Source organism: Kwoniella europaea, chromosome 1, assembly GCF_036810445.1.
Source record: "Kwoniella europaea PYCC6329 chromosome 1, complete sequence".
NCBI classification, from domain to species: Eukaryota; Fungi; Basidiomycota; class Tremellomycetes; order Tremellales; family Cryptococcaceae; genus Kwoniella; species Kwoniella europaea.
In genome coordinates, this window is record NC_089487.1 from 856,521 (window position 1) to 883,150 (window position 26,630).

The 26,630-nt window shown below is 44.6% G+C and overlaps 9 protein-coding genes across 9 annotated transcripts; 3 read left to right on the forward strand and 6 right to left on the reverse strand.

The window, feature by feature from the left end:
* Positions 1–132: 132 nt before the first annotated feature.
* On the forward strand, positions 133–3,947 carry V865_000317 (uncharacterized protein; the record flags this gene model as incomplete). The annotated part of the gene is made up of 22 exons (XM_066224148.1): positions 133–318; positions 383–476; positions 550–698; positions 761–786; positions 846–871; positions 930–1,115; positions 1,184–1,256; positions 1,322–1,411; positions 1,475–1,481; positions 1,530–1,608; positions 1,685–1,757; positions 1,813–1,989; positions 2,062–2,257; positions 2,372–2,656; positions 2,729–2,774; positions 2,831–2,892; positions 2,952–3,014; positions 3,083–3,192; positions 3,258–3,375; positions 3,455–3,517; positions 3,587–3,694; positions 3,810–3,947. 22 exons carry the CDS (start codon positions 133–135, stop codon positions 3,945–3,947), a joined length of 2,355 nt encoding a protein of 784 aa, XP_066080245.1.
* A 198-nt stretch (positions 3,948–4,145) lies between these two features.
* Positions 4,146–5,318, reverse strand: V865_000318 (uncharacterized protein; the record flags this gene model as incomplete). Its single annotated transcript, XM_066224149.1, has 6 exons — positions 4,146–4,211; positions 4,319–4,347; positions 4,423–4,478; positions 4,547–4,958; positions 5,051–5,144; positions 5,241–5,318. The coding sequence occupies 6 exons, from the start codon at positions 5,316–5,318 to the stop codon at positions 4,146–4,148; spliced, it is 735 nt and encodes a 244-aa protein (XP_066080246.1).
* Positions 5,319–5,695: 377 nt separating this feature from the next.
* On the forward strand, positions 5,696–6,694 carry V865_000319 (uncharacterized protein; the record flags this gene model as incomplete). Its single annotated transcript, XM_066224150.1, has 4 exons — positions 5,696–6,028; positions 6,095–6,136; positions 6,297–6,460; positions 6,634–6,694. 4 exons carry the CDS (start codon positions 5,696–5,698, stop codon positions 6,692–6,694), a joined length of 600 nt encoding a protein of 199 aa, XP_066080247.1.
* A 383-nt stretch (positions 6,695–7,077) lies between these two features.
* Positions 7,078–9,046, reverse strand: V865_000320 (uncharacterized protein; the record flags this gene model as incomplete). The annotated part of the gene is made up of 8 exons (XM_066224151.1): positions 7,078–7,166; positions 7,236–7,478; positions 7,561–7,609; positions 7,689–8,117; positions 8,256–8,433; positions 8,529–8,601; positions 8,675–8,779; positions 8,860–9,046. 8 exons carry the CDS (start codon positions 9,044–9,046, stop codon positions 7,078–7,080), a joined length of 1,353 nt encoding a protein of 450 aa, XP_066080248.1.
* A 479-nt stretch (positions 9,047–9,525) lies between these two features.
* V865_000321 (uncharacterized protein) lies at positions 9,526–11,567 on the reverse strand (the record flags this gene model as incomplete). The annotated part of the gene is made up of 9 exons (XM_066224152.1): positions 9,526–9,708; positions 9,779–9,848; positions 9,929–10,231; positions 10,302–10,461; positions 10,552–10,674; positions 10,742–10,773; positions 10,890–11,100; positions 11,251–11,305; positions 11,391–11,567. 9 exons carry the CDS (start codon positions 11,565–11,567, stop codon positions 9,526–9,528), a joined length of 1,314 nt encoding a protein of 437 aa, XP_066080249.1.
* A 2,161-nt stretch (positions 11,568–13,728) lies between these two features.
* On the forward strand, positions 13,729–16,841 carry V865_000322 (uncharacterized protein; the record flags this gene model as incomplete). Its single annotated transcript, XM_066224153.1, has 9 exons — positions 13,729–14,447; positions 14,578–15,010; positions 15,157–15,318; positions 15,500–15,650; positions 15,742–15,799; positions 15,877–16,135; positions 16,216–16,427; positions 16,490–16,523; positions 16,593–16,841. The coding sequence occupies 9 exons, from the start codon at positions 13,729–13,731 to the stop codon at positions 16,839–16,841; spliced, it is 2,277 nt and encodes a 758-aa protein (XP_066080250.1).
* A 493-nt stretch (positions 16,842–17,334) lies between these two features.
* On the reverse strand, positions 17,335–18,702 carry V865_000323 (uncharacterized protein; the record flags this gene model as incomplete). The annotated part of the gene is made up of 7 exons (XM_066224154.1): positions 17,335–17,398; positions 17,465–17,620; positions 17,713–17,841; positions 17,926–18,148; positions 18,212–18,326; positions 18,406–18,519; positions 18,589–18,702. 7 exons carry the CDS (start codon positions 18,700–18,702, stop codon positions 17,335–17,337), a joined length of 915 nt encoding a protein of 304 aa, XP_066080251.1.
* A 702-nt stretch (positions 18,703–19,404) lies between these two features.
* V865_000324 (uncharacterized protein) lies at positions 19,405–20,608 on the reverse strand (the record flags this gene model as incomplete). Its single annotated transcript, XM_066224155.1, has 2 exons — positions 19,405–20,378; positions 20,443–20,608. The coding sequence occupies 2 exons, from the start codon at positions 20,606–20,608 to the stop codon at positions 19,405–19,407; spliced, it is 1,140 nt and encodes a 379-aa protein (XP_066080252.1).
* A 2,565-nt stretch (positions 20,609–23,173) lies between these two features.
* V865_000325 (uncharacterized protein) lies at positions 23,174–26,226 on the reverse strand (the record flags this gene model as incomplete). The annotated part of the gene is made up of 22 exons (XM_066224156.1): positions 23,174–23,293; positions 23,349–23,365; positions 23,426–23,519; positions 23,568–23,578; positions 23,658–23,687; positions 23,744–24,087; positions 24,157–24,193; positions 24,260–24,281; positions 24,349–24,358; positions 24,421–24,437; positions 24,489–24,705; positions 24,764–24,811; positions 24,869–24,883; positions 24,953–25,037; positions 25,243–25,299; positions 25,365–25,475; positions 25,537–25,573; positions 25,630–25,689; positions 25,758–25,769; positions 25,839–25,884; positions 25,943–26,051; positions 26,115–26,226. 22 exons carry the CDS (start codon positions 26,224–26,226, stop codon positions 23,174–23,176), a joined length of 1,611 nt encoding a protein of 536 aa, XP_066080253.1.
* Positions 26,227–26,630: the final 404 nt, after the last annotated feature.

The following is a 26,630-nucleotide window of genomic DNA, read 5'->3' on the forward strand; positions in this document are numbered from 1 at the left end:
AGATAAGCACGGATAAGAGAAAGATCAGCCCATCTCATCTCGTCCCCATCAATAGCAACCTGTTGTCACCTCTGACCGGTCTACACTGGCTCATATCCACCTGAATGAACTCAAAGATACAGTAGATCAGAAATGTGGTCATATATCCAGAGCAGTCTTCTCTTGCTCTCGCCCTTTTTGCCTTCTTCTCTCATCCCTTTGTCAGATCACCATCCACATCAAATCCATTATCACGGTCCACTGACTGATGGTGGAATATGGCATGAGGCATATGAAAGATCGAGAGATGTGGCCAAGGAGATGACCTTGGAAGAGAAAGTGAGCTTTCCTCGGTTCACTGGCTGGTATCATTCAAGCGCTACATACTGACTGATGTTTACAGGTGAACCTCACCACAGCAGTGACTGGACCATGTCAAGCTAATTCAGGGGGTGTCCCTAGACTGGGTATCCCAGGATTATGCTTCAATGACGGACGTGAGTACTCCTTATGCGACGGTACTGAGCAAGAGAACTGCATTGCTTACTGAGTACGTTCCGGCGGGTGAAGCTGCCGGACCGAGATACACGGACTTTGTCACTCAGTGGCCTTCAGCATTCACCGCCGCCGCATCGTTTGATCGAGATCTGATAGAAGAGAGAGCGAAAAGGATAGGGAAGGAGTTTAGAGGGAAAGGCATAAATGTCGAACTTGGACCGGTAAGCTTGTGCCGTCCACCCAGCCCATCCGAAGGGTGTGTGAATACTTACTGTCAGTATAGGTTACCGGAGGTCCACTGGGTAGATCGTACGTCGGATTGTGCAGTCCAATCTAGCTGATAAGTATCACTAACTTCGGTGGGATAGACCGTATGCTGGGAGGAATTGGGAAGGTAAGCTATCCTTCGAGTGGAAGCTCAATATTCAGCTAATGCCAGTAACCGTGCAAAGCCTTCACTCCTGACCCTTACCTCTCTTCCACCCTTTCCTTCCTGACTGTAAGAGGGATGCAGGAATCTGGACTTATCACGTGCGCGAAGCACTATATCTTGTACGAGCAGGAACCGGTTTGTGATGGACCTCTTGATGGTGAGGGAGGTAGGACCGGTTGTAGAGACGTATCTAGCGAAGTCGATGGTACGTGTTTTCTACTTAAGTCTGAACAATCTGATGTAAGCTGACTAAGATGTCCAAATCATGAACAGATAAAACGATGAAAGAATTGTATCTACCCAGTTTCGCCGAGACTGTTAGAGCTGGGACTGGTGCAGTGATGTGGTGAGTTACTATCGCCTTCGAGACTTTGAGTAGCTAGTCATATCATAGCTGACTTGAAGATCTAGCTCATACAACAAGATCAACGGAACGGCTGCTTGTGAGAGTGATGATGCATTGAATAGGATAATGAAGGATGAGTTGGGTTTCAAGGGATTGTGAGTACATTCTCGGGACTTTTACTGTCAATTAAAATGTTTGATCCAGCTAATATCATGAAGTGTACTGGTCAGTGTAGCCTTACACAGACGATCCCATGCTGAGCTGTAAGAATAGAGCGATTTCGGAGCTACTCATTCGACAGTAGAATCAGCTCTAGGCGGAATGGACATGGAGTTGCCCGGCGAATACTTTTGTGGGTGAACTTCCAGATTTTCTGATGCTTGCAGACAGCTTGTGGAAAAGCTGAAACCGCTGGATATTGATATTAGACGGCCAAAGACTTCTGAAAGCGATCGAAAAAGGCTCAATACCAGAATCCAGATTGGACGATATGGTTCACAGGTCAGTATGATGACTCGTCATACAATGTCATTCGAGCTGAGAAGATACGTCTTAGAATACTTACATCTTGGTACGCATCTAAGCAACATACGGACTATCCTCAAGTGAACTACCAGAAATACGACTTGTCTGATTCGAAAGAAGTGAATGGGCTTGTGTTCAAGAATGAGCATCGAGATGTCAGGGAAGACAACGCAATATACGCAAGAAAAGTAGCAGCCGAATCTACGGTGTATGTCATGCTTTGAAAATATTGCTCTGATACTAAACAGTCGTCGAATGCTAATAAGTCTTTCTCATTCAGATTGCTCAAAAACTCGGGTATTCTCCCCATTAGAGGGATCAGAAGAATAGGAGTTTTCGGTACGGATGCGGATTACCCCTCGACGTTGAGTGGTTGTGGGCCCGATCTGTTCTGCTTAGTAGGATCAAAGCGAAGGTATTGGAATGGTACGGTCACAATTGGTGGTGGTTCTGGAGCTGCTTATGCAGACTATATTGTGAGCTTAATTCTCGTATATAGCATTGGATTACATCTACATCCCCTCTTCCTTCCTTCCCCCCTTATCCTTCTGCGCAGCCTCGAATGTCAAAACTGAATCATTCAAGCATAGGCCGCACCGATAGAAGCTATCACTCTAAAAGCACGCCAGCAAGGTATCAGAGTCGATCATGTCTTACAAGACGATGCTGCCCATTTTGGATCCATAGGATGGGTAGCCTACCAATCTGAGGTTTGTTTAGTTTTCGTTTCGTTGTTCTTAGTGGAAGGGTGGGACAGGGAGCACCTTAAATTAGATAAAGGTGGTGAGGAATTGATCAAGCAGGTTGAAAAGAATTGTGCAGGGGAGGTCGTAGTGATGCTACATGCAGGAGGCCAGGTCATCGTCGAGAATTGGGTGAGTCCTCCGTTACACGAAATAAATGCTCAGACAAGGCGGCGATCTGATAATAGTTCTTGTTCACGGTAGATTGACTTACCTAAGATTGGGGCAGTGTTGTTTGCTGGATATCCCGGTAAGCTAAGTCAGGTATCGAACCTCTATCGTACGTATGACTGATTGATTGGATAGGTCAAGAAACGGGAAATGCCTTGGTCGATATTTTATGGGGCGATATAAATCCTTCTGCAAAAGTAAGAATGATCGCTTCATACTTTGGGCAGAAACGGTAAAAGCTGACACGAAACAATAGCTGCCTTTTTCTATGGGTAAGTCGCCCAACGATTGGCCAAAGGATAATATAGTGAGGGATATGGTATGTCAATCCTTGTCGACAGTCAAACATGGGATAGATTGTTCATTTATCACGATCATGAATTATAGGGTAAGGGTGCATATCCTATTGCCAAATTCACGGAAGGTTTGGCAATAGACTATAAATGGTTTGACAAGCATAATTTCACACCAAGATATGAATTCGGATATGGGCTGAGGTGAATAAGCTTCGATATGCAGAGGTCGGTAAGATACGCTATGAGCTGATTCCTGAGGTTGTCAGCTATACGAAGTTCGAATTTTCCGGATTTGACATCGAGGAGAGATATGAGAAGGACAGAGATACGGTACAGAGGACTAATGAGAGATATGAGGGAACGAGAGGATTGTACGATACTTTAGTAAGTCAGACATTTCCACGCGTTCCTGTCTATCTGGGGAATATCAGCGATGGTTGATCATGACAATTGCTTCAATCAGTTCGTCGCTAGAGTGAATATCACGAACATTGGGAAAACTCCTGGAGCAGAGGTAGCTCAACTTGTAAGTCCAGCTTCCTTTAGAAGGTCTTTTATGACTAAGATCAAGAAGCTGATAATTCTTAATGATCAGTATATGTCGTTCCCGAAAAGCGAAGTCGAACAACCGCCGAAGCATCTTAGAGGGTATGCAAAGAAATACCTTGAGGTAGGACAGATGGGCACTGTGGATTTCCCTTTGGTAAGTTATTACGCAGTGTCTCCTGATAAGAAACTTCTTTCTCCATCAACTTCTTTCTCCATCAGGTTCCGCCAAGGGGAATAAGCTGATGATTCGACATCTTGGTTTCGAATAGCGCAAGAAGGATCTATCAGTTTGGGATGTGAAGAAACAGCTCTGGAAGATACCCAGAGGTACTTTCACTTTCGGAGTTGGGAATAGTTCGAGGGAGCTGCCTTCGAAATTGACCATTGAGATCGATTCATCCTATTGATTCGCTTTGCCATCTATTGCATCGATCCAGCAGCTTGCATAATAATGATTTAGTATCGTGCTGTGTATATGTGTTGACATGTGAAACGTATTGTAGTATCATTCGATAGTTTTCGATAGTCGGCGTATACATCTCGTTAAAATCATTACAACTGATAGTTTTCCTAGACGTCAGGAACTAATGTGATTCTCCAATTTACTAAGCCCACACTTGGTCAGGTGAGACTAGGATATCCTTGCCGTTCGAGCGGACATGTCGTTTGGTCTGATTAGATCATGCAAATATCAGCGAAACCAGCCAAGTTATGTTCTATTCATAGGTGACAAGTGATTGTATGGAAGTGTAGGAATCAGACAGGTTTCAGCACTCACTGTATCTTTAGGCATTGATTTTCTCATGTCTACGACAGATCATTAGCGCAAACATTTTACTCATCCTATGTCTTGCTATGATAGTGGAAACAGATTGCACTCACCGAACCCATCTAATTCGTCTCTTGTCGAACCTATACCTTCCATACCATGATAATAGCTAGTCCAGAACATACGAGATCAGCCTGCACTTAGTCTTATTCAGGCCTAAAGCTGAGTTTGACTTACTCTACCACTCTCCTATAGACACTATACCCCATCTTCTCATACATCTCTATAGCTCTTGTATTATTACATCTCACGAAAAGGTCCACGAACCATGCGTCCACAGCGTCTATATTACCTTCTTTAATATCTGACCTATGGTCATGGTGATGGTCGTGGTCATGATCGTGTGCATGATCATGATGTGAATGCGAGTGATCGTGATTGTGAGAATGATCATGTGAATGGTCATGTCCATGATGTCCACCACAATTCGAATGATCATGTATCCTAGGATTGGGACCCGAAAGACTCTCGAGAAGATTCATCAATACCCTCGCTAAGCCCAATGATCGATATTCGGGTGAGATGGATAATGCAGTAAGGTGACCGTGATGTTGTGGATCAGGCGCGGGAGGCTCATGCTTGGCTATCACTGATCAACGGAACATTCATCAGTACCAACAGCTCTTGGATCGTACAAGTATATGTTTATGCGAAGTAGCAATGAAAATGAGATGTACTCACTATAAGCTTTTATTGTATCGTCGAATGCCCCTTCTACAGTGACGCAGAAATCTGGCCATTGGGCTGTATAGCTGGCGTAGTATCCATTGTGATACTATTGATACAGAATATAATTCATCATAAATATCAATTCAGCTTACCGTACATGATCAATACGATGATGTTGAGGATGTAGTCTCCCGATACTCACCGTAGCTGTCCAGGCATCTGAATTGACGTTGTTGAATCTCAGTATATCTGTAGGCTCGAACGGGCGTATGATCGACATTGTTTACTCGGTTTCGGAAGGTAATCTGTTGCTAGATTCGTGATTCACGCTCCTTGTCGCCCTGTCCGTTTGATTTAGATGGCTCGACGATGTACAGTTTGACTATTAATGACCTTGACATTCGCTGTTTCAATGCTTCGATAGACTTGAACATTACGAGTACAACAACACAACTCTTGAGTAAGCCTGTGTGTCACGTGATACCTCCAACCCATCTCCCCCTTCAACGGTTCAACGACGATGCTAGCTACATACACCAGCAACCATCGATGAGGTGCTAAAACGCATTCATAGGTTACAGCACCTTTTGTGAATTTTGTAAGAACCACACACCATCGCTTCTCTACCTCAGCAGAGCACGCGAGGTACATCTCACAATGACGTCCCCTCAGTATACTCTCACACCCTTATCCTACTCCCTCCCAATCCTCCACGCAGCCGCCCACCCTTCCTCAACAGTCCTGGGTGTCTTCCTATCTCCCCCTAATCAAACGGAGATAGATGAGGCTATACCACTCATACATACCCACACGACTCTATCTCCCATCACCGAAGTGTCCCTATCGCTAGTCGAGGAATACTGCAAGTTGAGGAATAAGAGGATAGTCGGTATATATATTGCTAGAGAGCTTGGTGAGGGGTTGGGCAGAGTTGGAGAAAGGATATTGGGTGCTTTGAGAGAGAAGCTCGAGGATATCTTCGGCCTGGTGGTGAGTCAAACGTATACTATGGGGTCCTGGGATGGGAATATGCTGACGGGGTTTTATATGGGATAGCTGGATAATGATAAATTATCAAAAGGTCAATTCGCATATATAGTAAGTGAACATCTTCTCTCACATCTCCACCTATTCATTTCCATACACATGTCTCTTTAATAGAATGCTCTGCTCAGTCTTCCCATTCACGCTCATACGACCGGCGCAATGAGATTAGCGATTAGCAGCAGGACAATAACTGATAATTATCCTCGACCAGCCATATATACCCACCTCGTCAGCAACCTTCAAGCCCCTCCCTTCCTCAGAATCATTCACTATAAAATCGTCTTCAACAGATCTGCCATCTAAATTACTCCAAATCATAAGAGCCAAAAAGATACATAGGAATATAAGAGATTTCGATGACAATCTAGAGGACCCGTGAGTTTACAATTCGCACCGCCGCTTGAACAACCCAAATCAGCACTCGTAGGATTGTTATACTCGAGAGATATCTGCAATTCTTACTCTGTTGATATTCTTCACCCCTTTCATGTTGACTTACTTGACATGCAGTGGATATGGCTGATTTACTTTACGAGTTGTCTTCACAGAGATGCAGATTGGCTCGAAAATGCTCTTGTCAAGAACGATATACAGAAATACCTGTCCTAGTGCTATAATAGATAAAAAGATATCCATAGGTACGAAAATATGCTGTACAGTACAACATCAAATTATTTGTATATATAGTAGATATAGAAAAATTACAACGATGGATCAAGTGTTCAATGATCAGTGTCCGATAAGCAGTCTAGCGAACATTCTGTCAAATGGTCGTCCAATGATGAAAGCCGCCCGCGTATACTGTCTATTGTCCTTCAGCTATACGCTTTATAGCTCAATTGCAATGTTAGAAGAAGTGAAGGAAATCCATTCATATAGATATTTGCGATTGGATTATCGATAGTACTTGGTGTATACCTTCGGACCTCGATAACCTGCTCAACATTTATCGGTCAAACAGGCTCACTATATCGACAATGTAATAGGTTCACTCACAAATCCGTATGATCTCCATCTTCGACATCATGAATCGTCAGCTTTATCGTATCGGGATAAGCGTCAAGTATCTTGTTGAAATACACTATTATCATTCATTCATCAGAGATTAGCTTTTCATCCCTCCTCTTACTGCCCGAATTTGAGTCCTTACATTGGCCCTTCCTTGGTACCATGTCATCCAACCATCCCCACCAAACGTCAATATCAATTGGATATGGTATTTTCCTCTTGTGCCTAACTTCTCCATTCTGATCATCATTCAGATGACTTGGATTGATAAGATGGGTATTCTCCAATTGTGCAAATTCGATTGTATCTGCTAGATCTTTGACGGTGCGTCTGAGCCATTCGGAGCCTGTATCTTCTGGACCTCTATTTAGGCATATGAGGTGTTCTACAATAGATTATGTTAGCTTAAAACCTCTTGAGCCGTTTTTAAAAGCCTTGATCGGCATCAGTGAAGAGGTATCACCTACCTTGTCCTATTCCTTGCCCATTCTCCGCACTCATATAAGAGCTGGTCAGCTGCCAAAGATTATCGAGAGACAAGATCAGTGCTTTATCATTTGACACACAATAAAAGCGTAAAGATTGGAAAGCTCACACAAGCTACACAACATTCGCATTTACCCCATAGCCTATTCTTAGGCTGAGATGCATCATCCTGTTCTTCGTCATTCTCCATAGGGGTAGTTTCCGTAAGATCAGGTATATCCGTACCTTCGCCCACCGAGGGTTTGGCTGTGGTTGATCCTCTGATATTGTTCAATATATCACTGGCGGATTTAGCGATATCACCATTACCACCATTCTCATTGGTTCCTACATTTGAAGGTGTGCTGGTATTCGTAGTGGAAGAGATCGGAGTCGGAGTCAGACTTGAGGTTGTAGTTGCTGTCGAGAACGGCGAATTGGGATCTTCAGTTATTGACTTGAACCATTTTACCGCTATCGATTTACTGTTGTTGAACACTTTTATGCCTGTATCATAAGCTTTCTGAGCTTGTGCAGCGGCTTTGATCAAATGAGGGGTCTAAGATACGAAGAGAAAATCGTCCATCAGCAAGGTTTCCATATTCGACCTCAGTGCACATCTGGCTGAGTAGAACGAATTGTACCACCACCATAGGTCTCTATCCTTCTTTTTACTGTAGGAAGACTAATTACTCACAGTCAGATGCTGAGTCGCAATCAACGGACTAGGTATCCAATCCCATCTGAAAGGCCAGTAATCCGGATGATCAACAGGCAACAATGGACTCCAGGGTGCGATGAGGAATAACCTCGGAGGAGGGTTGAGGCCCGTTGAGAATGCTGATGGGTGTCGGGTCAGGAGTGTAAGAGCGTAGCTGAGAGGAATAGACATAATCAGCACATGTAAAGCGTCAATAGAAAAGAACAACAGAATCTGATTTTGTAAATCGACATGGTTAGATGGACTCACTATATCCCGGCTGAAGAAGCTAGTATGTTCGTTGGTCTTATATTCAAATGCTCCAAAACCGACACGATCATCTCTGTCATTCATACCGTATGGTCAGCTTGGAGGTTCGTTCATCCTTCGCTGATCGCTAGTAGAGAATCATTCACCACATGATCGATCGATCCTTTCGCCTAAAGGGACTTCATTAGTCCCTCCGCACCCTGGTCTATCAACCACTATCATTCGTACCCCATACGCTTTCAAGAGTGGATCTGTAAAGATAACATTTCGCGTCAACGCTATGAACACCCTTTTCCCGATCTGATGCCGCACCGAGAAACTCAGGACCCACCCATAGGAGCTGCAATCCATCTGCTACACCCACTCGGAAGTAAGTACAGCAGAGGTATACCCTTTTCATCCCCTATATCCGAGAACGTCACTGAGAGGTTGGTCCGTGGACATCGTTTGAGTTGCCGATTGAATTTTGATAGAGCAAGATACGCAGGAGGATCCGACAATGCTGTGGGAACTCCCATCGTGAGTGATAGTAGAGAGCGATAAGATTGATGTAGGGAAAGTAATCCTACTATATTGTACTGCGCTAGTATGTGTTTTGCTTTGAAGGGAGGATCCCAAGCCAAAACGTCATGTTGTTGATCTGTTTGTTGATGGTTCCGTCGGAAGCGATTCCTCCCAAACGGCCTGAGTGAAATGCATTGTTGTCCACAAGGTATCACATGCATGAATGTGTGATAGTATAAAGTATATACCACAGATACCGTCCACAATATCAATTTTTATTATTATAATCATATATACAAAACCTTTTGAGAAAGTCATTATTTTCGTATGTGGTAATGATATGAGGTGTTGAATCCTCTTTTTTACAATAGTTGCTCACTTCCTTCCACTTGTCTACTAATCGAAGCGGTTGAGCGTTTTACATTTGTTACAACTTTGACTGTGATGTCCATCCCTTTCTTTCATCTCTTTCCTACTCTCATAATCTGGTCGATTAATCCCGGAAAGCCCTCTTCTTGGTCTTACCATCATCCCTTGCGAGAGGTTTGATACCCAAAGATCTATGTCTCTCTTCCAACCAGTCTTTAGCCTTTCGACCAGTGGTAGATTCGTACTCTTCAACTGAGATTGGAGTTTCGGCGTGGGGAGTTACTCTAAGACCATGTCGGAGGGATGGCTATTAAGCGCAAAAATCAAAGACAGTCAGTCTCCTATACTACATCTTAAGTATTCATGGCTTGACTCACGTAAGCATCGAAAGTAGCTGAATGATTGACGATCCTGTTGTCCCAGATGGCTACATCACCAGATTTCCAGCTGTACAACGTCAACCATGCAAGACATTAGCCTGTTATGCCATTTACAAGGCTTGAACATAGTAGCAGATTGATACTTACCTCCATCGAACGGTAGCATCCGTCTGCTGGGCGAACTGATCCTTCAAGAAATTCAAGATCATATCGCTTTCAGCTTTCGGTACGCCCACAAGTCTCGTGACGAATCCAGGATTGACAAAGACGGATTTGATCCCAGTTACAGGGTGAACTCTGACTACCGGATGGATTGTCTCGATAGGTTGACGTCTGGGTATTTTGGTTATACCAGTTCGAGAGGCAGCTTGATCATATCCTGAGTGAATCGCTGAGAGGGATTCAAGGTATTTTTGCATTGGTTTGGAAAGTGATGAGTAGACTGTGTAACTGCGACCGAGCAACAACTGAATGTCAGTCTTTGGGGCAAATTGAGGAATATGGGAGAGAGAAGACTCACCCAGATGACCACAAGGTGTCATTCCCAACTTCGGGGGTAGTCAATAATCTCAAGATGGTAGTTCCGGGAGGTTGTACTTCGTATGTAACATCAGAGTGGAAGAGCTCTGCTCGAGAGAAAGCATAGAGATCAGGTCGAGAGTTGTGGTCGGCATAGACAACTGAAAGTAGAAGGAGCCACTTTGTTAGCTCATGCCCGAGGGTGATATAGACTGGACTAGATTGAGCAGGCTGGAATAAATGAGACTCACCAACTACATCATCCAAATCGCCTCTTTTTGGAGTAGCGTAAGTCGCATGCTTGTGCAATGGTCCGAAATGTTTACCGAGATCTCTCTGAGCTTCGATCGTGAGGGAGTGTTGATTTCGGAAGACTACGGCCATATGTTTGTTAGGACTGAAACCAGCAGCGATATAGATGTGATTAAGCGAGTGACTTACAGACAACTCCTCGCTGAGCAACCAGAAGGGCTCTACAATGCAGCACCAGACAATCAGCATATAAATCCACTGACCACTTCTTCCTCCCATCTTACTATCGCCATATATGTTCCTAGAGACAAGACAAGGGTGAGAATCTCATACTCACAAATCATCTTTCTCCTCTTCACCCAACTCTTCCAACTTGATATCACCTTCGATAACAGTTCCGACAGCGACCAACTGGTCTCTAACTTTGCCTCCTCGGGCCTCTACGAACGCTCTCAACCTAGCTGCATTGGGATGAGCTTTCAATCCCCTATCTTGGATATCGAAATGGGGTAAGGGTGGGTCGGATTCGGTTCGGTCGGGATTATGAGCTGTGTCACGCGACCAAGGAAAAAAAAAATCACTCCATCGTCAGTTTCTGTTTGTCCTTCTTTTATATCTTATCACGTATGGTCTCAATTTCAATACATCTCAGACGTTGTACGAGGGTGAGGATGCAGACAATCACAAGAAGGACTTACGAAGGAATTCGGCAAAAGGGTAATTTTCACCTGGTCCAGAACCGAATGTCTCTCCCTAAGCGAACCAAGACCAAAAGCGAAAATAAGCATGTTATGTTGCGTCTCTGACACTCTAACCCCACAATGAAGCCAAAACTCACAACATAGTTGTATGGATCAACTACAACGACTTCATCATCGTCTTCTGTCGAATGTCCACTATCGTGTTCGTCATCTTGAGCTTTGGCCACTTTATCTTTAGGCTGACCGTTCAATCTCAGTTTACCGATTGGTACTTGGTCGAGAATCTCTGTTGATGTGGTAGTGATAGCGGTCATCTTTCTTTGCTTCTAAATTATTCTGGTTAATGAAGTAAGCAATAAGAGACTTTTTTGGTTATGGATGAAAGGCAAAGAAGAAGGGGAAAACGAAAAACCCATGCATCTCATTATATATCTATCTCTATGAACGATGTGGGCTGCATGGAAATTATCAAGCAAGCAGAGTCATGGATTAAGGGAAATAGATTGGTCAGGAAATTCAATCACACCATTTCTCGACATTTCATTTTTGATATGATATCGCATCACCGAGATTTTTTCTTTTTCTGTCATAAAGATGGTCGTGTGCTTCGCGTTGCATTGCATTGCGTGGCGTGCTTGGGAAAGCAAAGGTACTTCTTTGTCTGTAGATCACCCACGTTCAAAACTGAATGCATTTTGCATTACATCAGCCGTGCTTCTCTTGAGAGCTACAAGAAGCCTGCAAGTCTAGACTTGAGCTAGGGACGCCTCCTGTAACCTGTTTAATTTGGAAATACCTCCAACTTGCCAAGCACAAGCACTAAGACTTATCCATACGGCAAGCTCAAAAGCAAAGACAACCTCGGACGACAGGCAAAGATAAAACTTAATGTAGTTGCAAATCAGCTCGGAAGACCGATTTGATAAAAACTCCTCCTGACTTGTTTCCCTTAACTAGGGCAACCGCGGGGGGTCTCCATCATAGTCACGTTAAGAATCCGATTCTCGCCGAGTAACTTGTCGAAAGCACCATAACATGCAGGCAAAGTGGATTAGGTTAATAAGCTTAGCTCTGTAGATTCATGATGTCTTATGTCGTGCTTGATGAGTGTTCGCGGCTGCTAGCGAAATTGTTTCAAAGGGGGTGATGCAGTAGATCAGCATCACATCATAGGGGTGAGGTAACTGGTAGCACGTCGATCCCGTCGCCCTCACCTTGCTGGAATGTTCCTGGTCTAATTCATTTCGAGCAAAGTGGCAAGAGTGCCACATGAGTTAGTCGTTTTCAAAACTCCGTTGCGCTAAATCGGATTCAGTCCACTTTATGCCACGCACGATACGTCTCTTCTGATAGTGTTGCTATACTAGAAAATTTCAACCTACGCAACCTTCTTTTCTTCTCCTTCTACGTCGCCTTCTGGCTCTTCAATATGGGTCGATAGTCTATCTGGTAGTCGATCTTGGATTGGGCGAAAGAAGGGGAGAAAGACAGGATGTGACAATTCAAAGCTCACGTATCTCCCGTCTCCTTTGGTTTTGTGAAAAGAAACTGGTGGGGAGATGGGTCGAAGAGGGGCAGACATTTATAGATTAATCATAAATATGCATTCCTATCATGCTATCTGGCTAACCGATTGCCCATGCACTAAACTGCAATGCTCCACGATACTACTGCATGGATGATGCTTCAAATGAGATTTGACGATGCAGACATACAGGTGCAAAATATTTTTAGTTTTGATTTTAGGTTGGTAGTAGAGTAAGGTTGAGTCAACCCATGGTGCAGGTTCTGTGGAAGCTTGCCCGACCGACCGGGAGAAACCACTGTTGATGCCATGCGCTTTGCATGTCATACACAGCCTTGAATGATAGTCAATAATTGATATCACACCTTGCTCTTGCTTCTGAATGAAGATTGGAAGTGCCAATCTCGCGGCGTCAGGGGAACCGCCGAGCAAAATTAAGGATATATAGGAAATAAGGAGGATGATATGTGTGTGTGTGTTGTTACGCATCCCGGTTAAGTTGGGTTGGTCCATATGCCAATGTGGCACTTTCGAATGGATCGGTTTTCTTTCGTCACCAACTAAAACCAAAACCAACTGCAATTGTATTGCATACTCACCCACTCGTTCTTTCACTTTTCTATCTAACCCACTTTCCAATCCGATTCTATCTCCTACATATACCACTAGTCGATTTCAATTCTCTCTGAGAATAAGAGCAACAATCAACTCCACTCTATACAATTCATTGATAGCCTTGGGATGACCTTTCAAAGAGTGATCATTCCAATTTAGATATCATCCCATGAAAAATAGACTCAGACCCACTTCCGCCATCACCCTACCAAATTCAACGCCACATCCACACATACGTCCAATAACAATTGTTCGCCGCACATTATACAACAAATCATCTTGGACAAAATTCAACACCAGTGAACAGCTTGATCGTTCCCAATCATACATCCATAATGGATGTGGATACGCCCACACCCATAGCCACGCCTACGCCTCCACCTGCACGGCGTAGTGAAGATGAACCGCCACCAGAAGAATCCAATTCACATTCCCATTCACACTCCCGTTCACCCGCCACCGTAGCACCAAATGTCGCATCATCACATACAGCCGGACCATCTTCAGAACATCAAGCTCAGACGCAGACACCACTATCGGATAGACCAAAGAGGAGTGCGAAAGATGGGTATTGGAAAATGAAAGAGGCAGAAGCCAAAGCCAAAGCGCCGCAGAATGAGAACGATGAAGTAACACCGATACCGCAACTTTCACATACTGCAACTACGGTTGATAATCAACAAGATATATTGATGACTCCCAACACATCTTCTGTACCTCCGGTAGATACCAATTCCAATGCTAGTGCTACACCTGTACCTACTGCGCAACCACAGCCGCAGACGCAGAGTGGACCCAAGAAAAGAGGTAGGAAGAGGATTTCCCCACCGCCATTGATGACTACCAAAGGGATCAGTCTGGTATTTCGTATGCCACCTGCTGGTCCGAGCGGGTCGACATCAGCTTCAGCCTCAACTCCACAACAGGCAATAGCTAGTGGATCAGGTGCAGGCGGTGATCAGGATAGTAGAGATAGTACGCCGGATAAAGTTGGGGATGCATCTGCACCAGGAGAAGGGGAAGGGGAAGGTTCAAAAAAGAAGAGAAGGGCAGAGTGAGTGTGGCACCCAACGTTTTCATCCATCATGATCATCGTCTTCTTCATCACACCTCATCTACATCACACTTCTCATTCTCCCTCATGCATCCCACATGCATATGCTCATACGGTCTGATATTCACAGAACATCTTTATCCAATTCCCGTCCAACACGCGGTCGTCCATCACCCAATGGAACCCCCTTAACCGGCTCACCTGGACCTTCCAACTCCAATCCCAACGGCGCATTATCAATCTTCGCTCCTCCCCCTCCGTCCGAAGAACTTCCCGAGGCTTTACAGACCTCAACCATCCCCACTGATATAGTAGACGCAGATGCGATAAGGAAAGAGGCTGCGGCAGGATTCGAATCTCGCTTGAGGTCTAGGGCAGCACCGGGTCAGAGAAGAGACGGAGGGGAGAGAACGGGTGTGTCGGCAAGTGGTAAAGATGTCAGAGTTGGTGGAACACCCAGAACGGCAGATAAGGCTAATAATAGTGGAGCTGGGAATGGGACGGCTACTGGACAGGGGACAGGGGGTAAGAAGAAAGGAAAAGGAAAAGTCGATGTCGATGTGGTGAGTATATTGCCTCTTTACCAACCGATCACGTTGCACATGTCCTTTATCTTCTCTCTTCACTCAAAATACATGATTGTGCGAATACATCGAGATCAAAACAGCAATTTTTTTTTGAGCTGACATCACTCGTCGATCTATCCTAGCCAAATCAAGATTTCTGTTCTGCATGTAGAGGTATAGGCAGATTTCTATGCTGCGATGGATGTCCCCGATCATTCCATTTCATGTGTCTAGAACCACCTCTACGGATTGACGAATTGCCAGATGAAGAGACTTGGTATTGTAAGAAATGCAGAGCTGAAAGGGTAAGTGGATTTTCCGTCTGTCAGCTGTTTTTGTGAGTATGAATGTATTGGTTGTGATCATACCCACAAAGGATGTAGTGAACCTTCGAGAATATATCTCTTCTTCATCCTCATAAGAAGTCATGAGTCAATCATCCGTTTTGAAAGTGCTGTATACTGACAAGTGATGATATGACCTTAGCTGAAGGAATCGCGCGAGACCGCTTCACCGACCAAAGAAAAGGAGTTGAAACCCATTCCAATGGTCTTCAAGCAATTGAGTAAAAAGGTGGACGAAGAAAACCCTTGTCAGTTCAGGTTACCGGCCACTCTGAGGACATACTTTGCAGGTGGTGAGTTCACTCTTTCCTTGACGTGACCAAATACCCTTATCAGTACAGATACGATATAGGAATGCAGGCTGATAAGCAACATCACGAACAGTCGGCACAGCTCCAAGAGGAGAGTACGTTGATGCCGAAGAAACTCGAACCAAATATGAGTGAGTTATATACAAACTGTTTCCCTTAGTGTAAAAAACACCTTGTACTGATTCTAGATCGTCATTTTAACGAATAGTCGAAAAGGTTTTCAAGAAGATCGTGATCCTTTCAAAACTCGAGATGGCAAGAACAAGCCTATCGCATGTTATGTCTGTGGTGGATCATCTTTGCCCAATCATTCTCTCACCACTGATCCTGAATCGGCTTGGAGACAAATCATTTCGTGTGATTATTGTTCATTATCTTGGCATTTGGATTGTCTGGATCCACCATTATCGTCAATGCCTAATTCAGGTAGGAAATGGATGTGTCCCAATCATGCTGAACAAGCTTTGGTAAGTGGTGTATTTCCTGTCCTACTTCCTGAATGATGTGCATTAGCTGATATGACATCCAACATTCTCAATGTTCTTAGCCACGACGAAGAACCGTTCGAAATGATCTTGAGACTGTCGATATCGATCAGCGCCATCAACCCAATAATGGTAATATTGTGGTCATACCTGAACCAGATCCTCCTAAAGGTCCGCCATTGGATTACGAAGATCTGGTGATCAATCGTAAGAAATTCAGAGTTCCCGAGAGAATCATCAGGTTGGACTTCTGGGAGAAAGTCCAAAAGAATGGGTATGTGATAGTTCACGTTCATCTGAGGCTTTTACTGATATGTGAGGTTCGCGGTGTGATAGCGGTACACTGAAACATAATGCTCATTTGAATAATGTAAGTTCGATTACTGTTATACCTGTGATCATATAAATGATGTTTGACTGACTTAATCATGATTTGTAGCCATCCGAAGAAGATGTAGAGGCTGCCAAACTCGTTTTATCATTACTTGAACCACAACCTGAATCTCAGGATAATGGTATTAACCCCGAGCCTGAACAGCCACAGAATGATCAACCGATAAACGATCATTTCCCTATACCTTCCACACCTACTCACGGTAACGAAAAACCACAAAGTACAGGTTCAGGTTCAGGTGGGAAACAGCCGAAGATTGTTTTGAGGATGCCAGCTGGATTAACACCAAAGTAGTCATTAATGATGGTTGTGGAAGCGGGACTGTAGATGTGTCGTCATCAAGCCAGGAAAGTCTTCGAACCTGACAAACCCGACAAACTCCTGAACCCGACAAAGCTGTGGATATTGTTGAAGATTGGATCATAAGACCTAGACTGTGGCATATCCAAGCACAAGAGGAAATGAGAAATAGGACTCAACGAGGATGAGGTTTTTGCTGTATATTTTGGGCTTTGGGAATGGTCACGTAGAATCGAATGAGAATGGGAAGAAGAGAAGGTTTTCGGGTTGGGTCTGTCCCTGTATCTGTATTTGAGGAAACCGAGCAAGAAGAAGAACAAAGGAAAAATATCTAATTTGATATACTAACGAAATGGTGACTCGAAGATATATGCATTTCCTAGCACATGTATAAACAATTATGGGCGATGCTTCGATACACAATCTATTTAAGCATCGGATTTGCGATCTTCTAGGCTTGGACCCGTTATCCTACTGAACCGTTATCCTAGTTCATAGCTCTCATGGCTAACTCGAACGCTACGAACGTAGCACCGTTTGCGAAAGGTGAACTAAGAATGGTAATATCCATCAGCATTCTACCCCTTTCTTTCTTCTGGCAGCTGTTGCAGACATACCGTATGAGAGTGGGTGCTAAACCGCCCAGGAAGCCTTTCAACCCTTGAGTTCTCCAGGTCTGCCTCGTACAATCTATCATACCTTTATATATCCTCTTGGTAGGGTCGAGTGAATCGGTTTGGAGTTTGGATTTTATCACGTCAACTGGGTAGATACTGTTGATCAATTATACATCAGCATCATCATCCATTCTCTTAACGAGCTTTTGCCTTGTGGTTGAGAAGTTTGAGAGAATGTGACGACTCACGAAAACCATAATGCGTATCCTGCTGCAGCACCATATGTGACTGCCCACAAGGGAGATACTTCCTCTCTTGATAATCCAGTGGTTCGTAGATGTTTTTGTACAAGTGCTTCATACGCCATGAAGTAGCATCTATCATATCGGTATGATACCAGATCAGCGTCATGGTAACCTAAATCCATCCATTCGTACCGTGATTGTATGTAAAATACTCACCCATATCCTACTCCGTCTCTCCAAATTGTAGGTACCTGACCTTTGAAGACGCCTTTCAACCCACCACCCTGCTTGTAAAGCTTGGCCGCGCAGTCCAACGGACCATTGTACAATCTGGGTGTGACAGCAGGCTGAGTTTGCAGTCGTATACGAATATGTTCGACGGGGTTGGCTACTACAGTGTTGGCTACTCCCGCTATGGCTCCGCTCATCCACAATTCGCCTATGTTGTTGATACATTCAGCGATTACCTCTACCACCGAACAGACTAAGATACTATACTCACCCAAGTTCAGCTCCCTCCCTTTAGCTCTTCCAGCAAAGAATCTCTTAGCTCCCTCGAGGGCACCAAATTGAATGGACACACATGCTCCAATACCCAAAAGAGGAGTCAATGTTCCCTATATCCAGCATCAATGTTGATAGACCCCATCAGCCTCGACTCAGAGAATAGTGTAAGTGTGATTGACATCAACTCACCTTGTAGAATCCTAATGGACCGTCCGCCTTGAGCAGCTTGGTAGCGCAATCCAGAGGAGAAGCGTAGGTGCCGGGAGGAGCAGTTTGAATTCTTACTTTGACAATATCAAATGGCTGGGAGCCATACCTCATCAGCTCGTCGAAATGGTCAAATGCTGATGTCCATGGCGCGTAGACACTCACCTGACCAACAAGGACCTGAGCTATACCTCCCACTGAACCCCCTACGAGATCTTTCTGAGTCTGGGTCAAGGGGATACCGGCACCATCTGCAGGAGGTGATAACAGCTCGGACATGGTCGATTTTGCTCTGAAATTCGTCCCGGTACTCTACGACAGATCTATGGGGGGAGCGATGGTCGAGAGAAGATGGTGAGAAGGGAAATGAATGCCTTGATGCTGCTTTCTATGCATGAGCATGACTCGAATGACCTTTTTGATGGCTTTTGATGGGTCTTTTTTTTTCCAATATTTTGGTGGAATTGGAATATCAAAACAGCAAAGCCAATTTCAGGCACCGCATCACACAACCCGAGGCCTGCTTGCGTAGAGATAAGAGAAAAAAAAAACGTTGTATCCTCATGTAGTCCACGACTACTGGTATGCTTGCAACTGTACATGCAAAGATAGTTGAACATGAAGATCCTGCCATTGCATGTTCTTTAATCTAGCCACTGAATCTATGTGATGTATGTATTGTATAAGATGACATGGTGCTACAAAAAATATCTACTAGTATCGTGGTCACGACTAAGATCCATACCAACCAGGGTACGTTTCTTTTCTCCCCTAATCCAACCAATCCGAACAGAGCGAATCTATACTAAAAGAGTGAATAAATCGTTGGTAAGACCAGACCAAACTACCATGCTGAGAGGGAAAATGTATTGATGTTGTCGTTGTCGTGTTGTCGTAAGGCTACAAATGCTCTCGTTCTATCGAGTATCGATTAAAAGCCACCATAAAACCCAAAAAATCGGAATGTATTCTTCTATCATCCTATATGGCAGTCCATGAAAGGGCTGCAACGGTCTCTTCATCTTCTTCTAACTTGCTCCTAGGCTTTTGTCTCCTTTCAGAAGATCGGAGTAACCTATTTAAGAAACCCTCTTTCACCGCGGAGACCGGTGCAGGAGCAGGAGCTTGTTTACCTTCGTAAACCTTGAAAGAGTTGGTAGTCATTGATCGAGGAATTGAGTAATTGTTATGGGTCTCGTAGATCGCTGGAGGTATTTGGACCTGAGCGGATGATACTGATCTCATACTGCTGGATTTACTCTTTGACATGACTGGAGGAGAGACCTGTTGAGGTGTCAGAGGCATATCCTCAGATTCCAAAGATGACGATGAACCTGATCGATCCAATGGTGGAGCGATGTAGGTGATATCTCCCTTGGACGATACGCGTCGATGGCTGACCGGTCGCTGAGAGACGGTCTGAGGCATTCGGACAGGTGTAGGAGGAGTGTTGGGCAATTCAGGTGAAGAGGATGAAGCGTATGGTGAATCGAATGTGTATCTCGATAAGAAAGGTTCAAAGTTATTGACGATCTCTTGCTCGTTGATAGACAAGTCGTAATCTAACAAGTAGAGTAACTGCTTTTCCATCAAGTTGATCTCGGCGATTGAAAACATTTGCGCGTACTTGGTCCAATGCTTGTTCTTGGGTGAGGAGTCGTTTAAGTATTTGGCAGCGACGATAAGAGTAGCGAGGAACACTCGGTGTCGGGTACAGGGCATTCCTTTGGCGACCTTTGGTAATCGATGTCGTAACCTTTCCAAGTAGACCAAGGTAGCCAACAAAGTTGATACTTGCACATTGGATTGTTCACAGACGACAGCGATGAAAGTCTCGAGAGAGGGCAGGCCAGGTGCCTGGTAGCCATCCTTAGAGGGTGTAGGGGGTGGTGAGGGAGGGAAGGCGATCTTGGTAGAACAAGCGATAACTGATGAAGTTCGATCGGCGAGGTAGTCTATGATCATGCGATATAGTCAGTCAAGAGTATCATAATTGAAGATCGGAAATGTTATACTTACAGACCATCTCGCGCGAGACATCAGTTCGGATGAGCTCGAGAAGAGCAGGGTTGTGAATGCCACAAATGGAAAGGGATGCTGGGTGAGTTCTGTCCTCGAAGCATGGGGACATAGGCTCGAAGGAAGGGGTACCGGAAGGGTAGAAGGACATGGCTGTCGAAGACATGCTGATTGGTGGTGCTTTCAAAGAGATCGGAAGGTAGTTGGTAAGGGGGATGAACTGATTCTATGAGGTGGTCGACAGGAAAGAATTAGTTATATGGGTTCCTCTTCGGTATGAGGGAGGAGGCGTTGTTGATGAGTTACAGGATGAATAGATGAAGATGGGGTAACGATGATAATGGTTGAGTGAACACTTTTGAGAGATGGACGGGAAGGGGGGAGGGGGACTCACGATTCCTTGAATCTATATAGACGCTAGGGCAAGAATGAGATAACGCGTTCAACGCTAAGGGGAGATAGATCCTGGCGATACGAAAAGTAAAAAAGAAGTCACCGAAGATCTTAGACTTTTTCCGTCTAAGCTATCGAATGTCGCGTCTCGTCTCGGAAGTCCCACCAGGGGTTTTTGCTTTCTTGGTGTCTCGTTTCGAAATAGCTAAAGGTAAAGTAATTGGAATGGAATGAAATGAAATGAAATGAAAATGAACGTGAACTAAGCAACAAAGTTAAAAGGTAAAGTCAAAGTCAAATTCAAATAACATGCAATGATCTATCACGTTAAGAGGTGCAAGAAGGACTCAGCGAAACAGGGCACAAGCACACAAAGCAAGCAGAGAACGACGAGAACGAGGTGATCACTTTGGAACGTAAAGATCTAAAATTGAAAAAAGGGCAGTCGCGTCTTCTTGTCTTTTCTTGTTGACTTGACCTTTCGGTGGTGCCCAAAGGAACTAACAACCCAAAGATCTCCAAACGAGTGCGCGACCTGGTTTTGAAAGTGAATTATTCCGCTCTCGAGCTCAAAGTCAACGCGTTGGAGAGGGAAAAAAGGCTTGATGGGAATGACGGGAAGAGTGATGATTTCTGACGTTTACCTTCCTTGTAACGCTCTAACGCCACTTTCCGCAATGGCAGGTTAAGTTAAAATACGGTGGGTGTAACGGTGGAAAGGTGAATTCAGGGTTTTTAGGCAAAGATTGGAACGACAAACCTTGTTTTTGATTTTTTCCAGCGACGCCAGCGGCACTTGGAAAGCTTTTTAGGTGATTCCAGGATGGGGACTCCAAAAGAGCTGTCACGAAATGCCGTATATGATGATTCAAGGTACAGTAAGAAAGTCTATCAAAGACTCACTCTGCTTGTCTGTCTGGACTGGCCCGATCAAGGGTTTTCTGGAAAGATTAGACGGATAATCGAGAAGTTAAGGAATGTCGTATGTGAAAGAACGCGAAGACTAACTAAATATAAGTGGAGAAGGAAAGAAAAGTCATTTGAAGAAGTGAAGAACGGTGAGGAAGCTTTTCCTTTTCTTCTGGGCTTTTACACCTTCATTCAACAGGCTTTTTAGCACTCAAACCTTCTGTAGTAGTCACCAGCTCAAAGGTAGGAAGACCAGGTATGATGTAAGCATGAGATCGTAGGCGGGTAAGAACCAGAGACAAACGCAGATCTCTTCTTGTTCAAACTGGAATCAAACGGGAGACCGAACCTTGTACAACCCAATCTTAAACGTTATGATACCCGTTAAGCCTCGGCATGAGTAGCTTGGCGGTATCAAGCGCCGTTTAGACAGTCTGAGAAGCTTCATCATCCAGATCAGAGCATGATAAGCTGGTCCAAATCAAAATGTCAACTAAGGTATGAGAAAAGATGCTCCTGCTCGGATTCTTGACTAGTACCATTTTTAGCGCGTTCACATAGTCTGGTTTCCCATAATTAACTGGTCGTTTGGTCTGGAACCATGATCTAAGGCAGATATCTCACTGTGCAAATCTCATCAAACGGTCTGTGCCGTTGATGTTGTCCGAGCTGCCGAATAATCGCAACTCGCTAACGGTCACGAATGATAAGGTACTGATTTTACATGCATGATAGATCGAGCAATTCAACTCGATGTTGCACTGGTGCGGCTGCTTGTTAGCAGTAAGATCGACGATCTTCGGATTGCTTCACTCTACATAACTTCGGGTTTGATGTTATGAAGTTCCGCAATTGACGGTGAATGCTCGTTGTCTCGCTCAGTGCCATACGTCCAGCCAGCAACGGCATGGCTGCTTCGGATGATTATGATTACATCACTTCTTGCTTTTTGACCTGTCAGATGGGCAGATGGGCGTTACTCCGAATTCTGAGGAGAGACGCGACGCGTCGATCAGGTCCTTCCCGTTCTTCTGTGTTAGCTTAAGGGAAACGAGATAAGATATGTACTTTGTGACGATATCAAACGCACAGCGCAGCGCGTTCTTAGTAAGAGTATGTATTGCGTAACGTCGATCGTAAATAAAGTCATGCACAGTTCAGTCCAACTCATTTAGCTTGTGCGGAAATTTCGGACGGACTGTTAAGTTGACTATTCGAGTGAGTAACTCAACCTCGCCACTTGATCGGTTCCGCAAAAGACAGTTCTCTCAGCATCAATCTTGAATGAAGTCCAGAACACCGGAAGAAGTCACTCAAGGAGTTGACGTCTCCCTAGTATGGTGACGACATATGAAGTACACCAATTGGTCTAAGGCGATACATCTCTCCGCTGATTATGGTTGAGGCATCATTACACCCGTATAGCGCATTACTCGTGATCTCTTCCATTCACAACAACGGCTGCATGACTTTCTTCCGTCCTCTGCTCAGTGTCATTCTTTTCGGCAACTAGCAGAGATGCCTTCACCGGGTTGGGCGCATCGAAAATCTACGACCATTCGTAAGCTTGCGTTTTAGGTCAACCTCATCCATGCGAAACTCACCACATCTAGCTCTTCCACTACAACACGTGTCATAAGATTAGCATACGACTCATCGTCGTGACGCGATATATACTCACGAGTCCTGCCTTTAGTCTCTACAGCAAGAAAATACCATATTCCTGTCTCGATCAAGTCCCAACATACCCAAGGTAGGTATGTCCACCAACCGATCTGACAGTTCATTCAGCTATAGCCGGGCGGTCATTAGAAAGGACTTACTTTCTGTAGGGCTACGTCATACAAGTAGTAACCCAGCATAAGCCGTCATATTAGTTGTAAGACGAGCTGGTATGGTGTGAAAGTATTTACCTATAGGAGTAGTCAATTGACCTAGCACAGCTACGACGTAACATCAGCGCCATATCAGTATACAGTACTGGAAGCAGAAAACTTACAAGCTAAATTTAGCGTCAGAACCATCAACCCCATACCTGTACTACGCTGTTCCATACTCAACACCTCGGGTGGATAGACAGCAACGAGCGGTATGTATGCCCATGCGTATGTGGCATAAAACAATATCAGAAATGCGATGGTGCCCTTGGCCGCCGCGTTGTCATAATCCAATACTGAGATTGTCGTGTTTCCATGTAGAGAGATCGCCGAACAGGCCATTGCTAGTGCTAAGAATAATGCACATAGGAATGTGCCGAAGGTTAACATGGGCCGTCGACCTAGCTGGTCGGTACACCAGGTGCCGAAAATGGCGAACAGGAGACCGATCAATGTTGGTATCAGACTGTCGTAAGGGATCAGGTGATAATGAGCCATATCCATGATGCAAGGAGTGTATGGTTGGGTCACTCACGTCATGATGAGCTGCTGTCGGACGCTCGTCATGCCGACTAATCGTGACAACATGAGTTAGGAAATTCTCATCTCTTAGAGCAACAATTGGAGAAGGGACTAACCTTGTTTATACAGACTTGGCGCCTTTTCATACATGAAAGTTAAGTCAAGTTAGCAGGGCTCTGGGTGATAAAATGTAATTGCAACTCACAAATATCATCCTGAACATAATTCGTTTTCCTATAATCAGCTTCAATCCACCATTAGTCCTTTATCAGCTCACAAAGTATTACCACTCAACTACATTCATCGATCAGTACTATCCCTCGTGCGCGGACCAATCACACTCACTTGTCCAGCAGCACCCATGATCAAAGCTAACATCACCCTATACGCTTTACCCTTCGTATCGGCCAAAGTTCGATAATCAAACATCTGTTTCGGTGATTGGCTTAACGATAGAGTGATTTGATCTAGTTCCTTCGCAACCAAAGGGGTATAAACACCATCTCCGTGGAATTTTGTCAAAACTGCTTTAGCTTTTTCTGATTTTCCATGCGCATACAGCCTAGAGACCTTCGTGCTCAGCATGATCTTCCGATCGAAGAGGTGTATTTAGCACGTACCATCTTGGTGATTCGGGTAGGAAGAATACCGTCGAGGCCATTATGGTCCTATAATAATATAGTATTCAGCTTAACTTGATGATCGACAGACTAATGTCAACTCACGGACAAACGAGTTGTCTGTAGGTAGGTACATACTAGATCAGCGAAGTTCAATGAGACGGATACTGAGATAATGATCTCCCTCACATGACAAGAGGGAGCCTCCATGACCAATCTGATCTGATTCTTTCGGTCAAGATACAAATGATCGTGGCAACGGCGTTTCCCAGTACTGCACGACGAGATAAGCGAACCAGGTGAGTATAGAAGCGGAGCGAGCACTTACGCCAACAACTATATGCCAGTTTCTACCTTTCAGCTTTCGCCATGTGAGAAGCACCCTCCGCAAAATGACTCACCAGTTAAACAGTCCTTTCGACGTCAATAGAAATTAGCGTCTAGATCAATGCGATAGATACCTGCTTGGCTGAATTTACCTGTTAAAAACCCTCTGTTCAGTGGCGGAGATATCTCCACGACATATGGCGGCGCAGCTATACCCGGATACACACCATGGTAGTTATCAACCATGCTCCATGTGCTCGAAAGAGGGACTTACCAGGTTGCATGAGACCTACCGCCGCTCCCAGCAAGAACCTTCCGGCTAGTAACATGCCGAAATTCTTGGAAAAGGCCATGAGAGATGTTCCGAGGATATATACCAAGGAAGCTATCGGGATCTATGGGTCAGCTGGAAATCTATATCATATCCCTTGATGAAAAATACTGACAGATGAGCATACCCCCTCTTCTGCCTAGCCTGTCTGCCTGAAGCACATATGATGGTCAACTTCATCGATAGCAGCATCATTACACTAGCTCACTATTATCGGACCTAGCCAGAATAGACCACAGGCTGCGATAGGCCACATGGAGAAAACTAGCTGTACGATTATACTTCGTCAGCTCGTGTAGACAATCGATTTTAGTTCTGGTGGACAAAGTCGCTCACTCCGGTCGATAGCTATACACTGTCAGATCAGCAAACTGTAAGCCTGACAGATCATGGGTCGCTGTCAAATCTTGCACTTACTCCTACATCCACAAATTTAAAATAATTCTGAAAAGTCGGCATTGGACTAGATGGTTTGTGAGCACAAGACCAATGGTTTGATTTGCGGTGGAACTGAAACTTACTTGATAGCAGTCATTGAAGCAACACCATATCCCGCCATAAAAGTAGCTAACAACGCCACGGACCATACACCATACAGTTTGATCATACCAGGCGATAGATGGTCGACATCTGCAGTGCCGAGAAAGTGTCAGTTCGGCGTATACGTAAACAACTAAGAAGGGGGTGTCTCACGATCTGGGTGAAGAGGCTCAGTATCCTCTTCTTGAGCTGGGTCATTCCTAGCTTCATTCTTGGTTGAACTGGTATCGGTTATAGGTATCGAGTATCTGATTTCCTCAGACATGGTTGAGAGTTATAGAGGAATTATAGACAGTGTGAGAAGATCAGGGTGTGTAGTATCGGTGAGCGTAGAAATGACATCTACTGTCGAGCGGTTGATTTAGGGATGAGTAGTCGATGAGGCGCTTGGTTAGGCAGTGGAGAAGGAGGATGTCATGTAACACAACACTATAAGCTAGAGGTGGAACTGGCGACAGTCCAACCTCAAAACAAAAAGCAAGAAGGAATTTTCCCTCACCATACTTTCGTATTCATCTTTTCATCAAAGGAAATCTCATCAGTGATGGCATCACTATGATTACACGTTTTGGTGGTATGATATGGCAATCACCTCCTTTCATCCCACTTAGTCATCACTCCTTTCATCCGCATCAGCGATCACGCCTCAGAGGGTCTAACCTTTCGGTA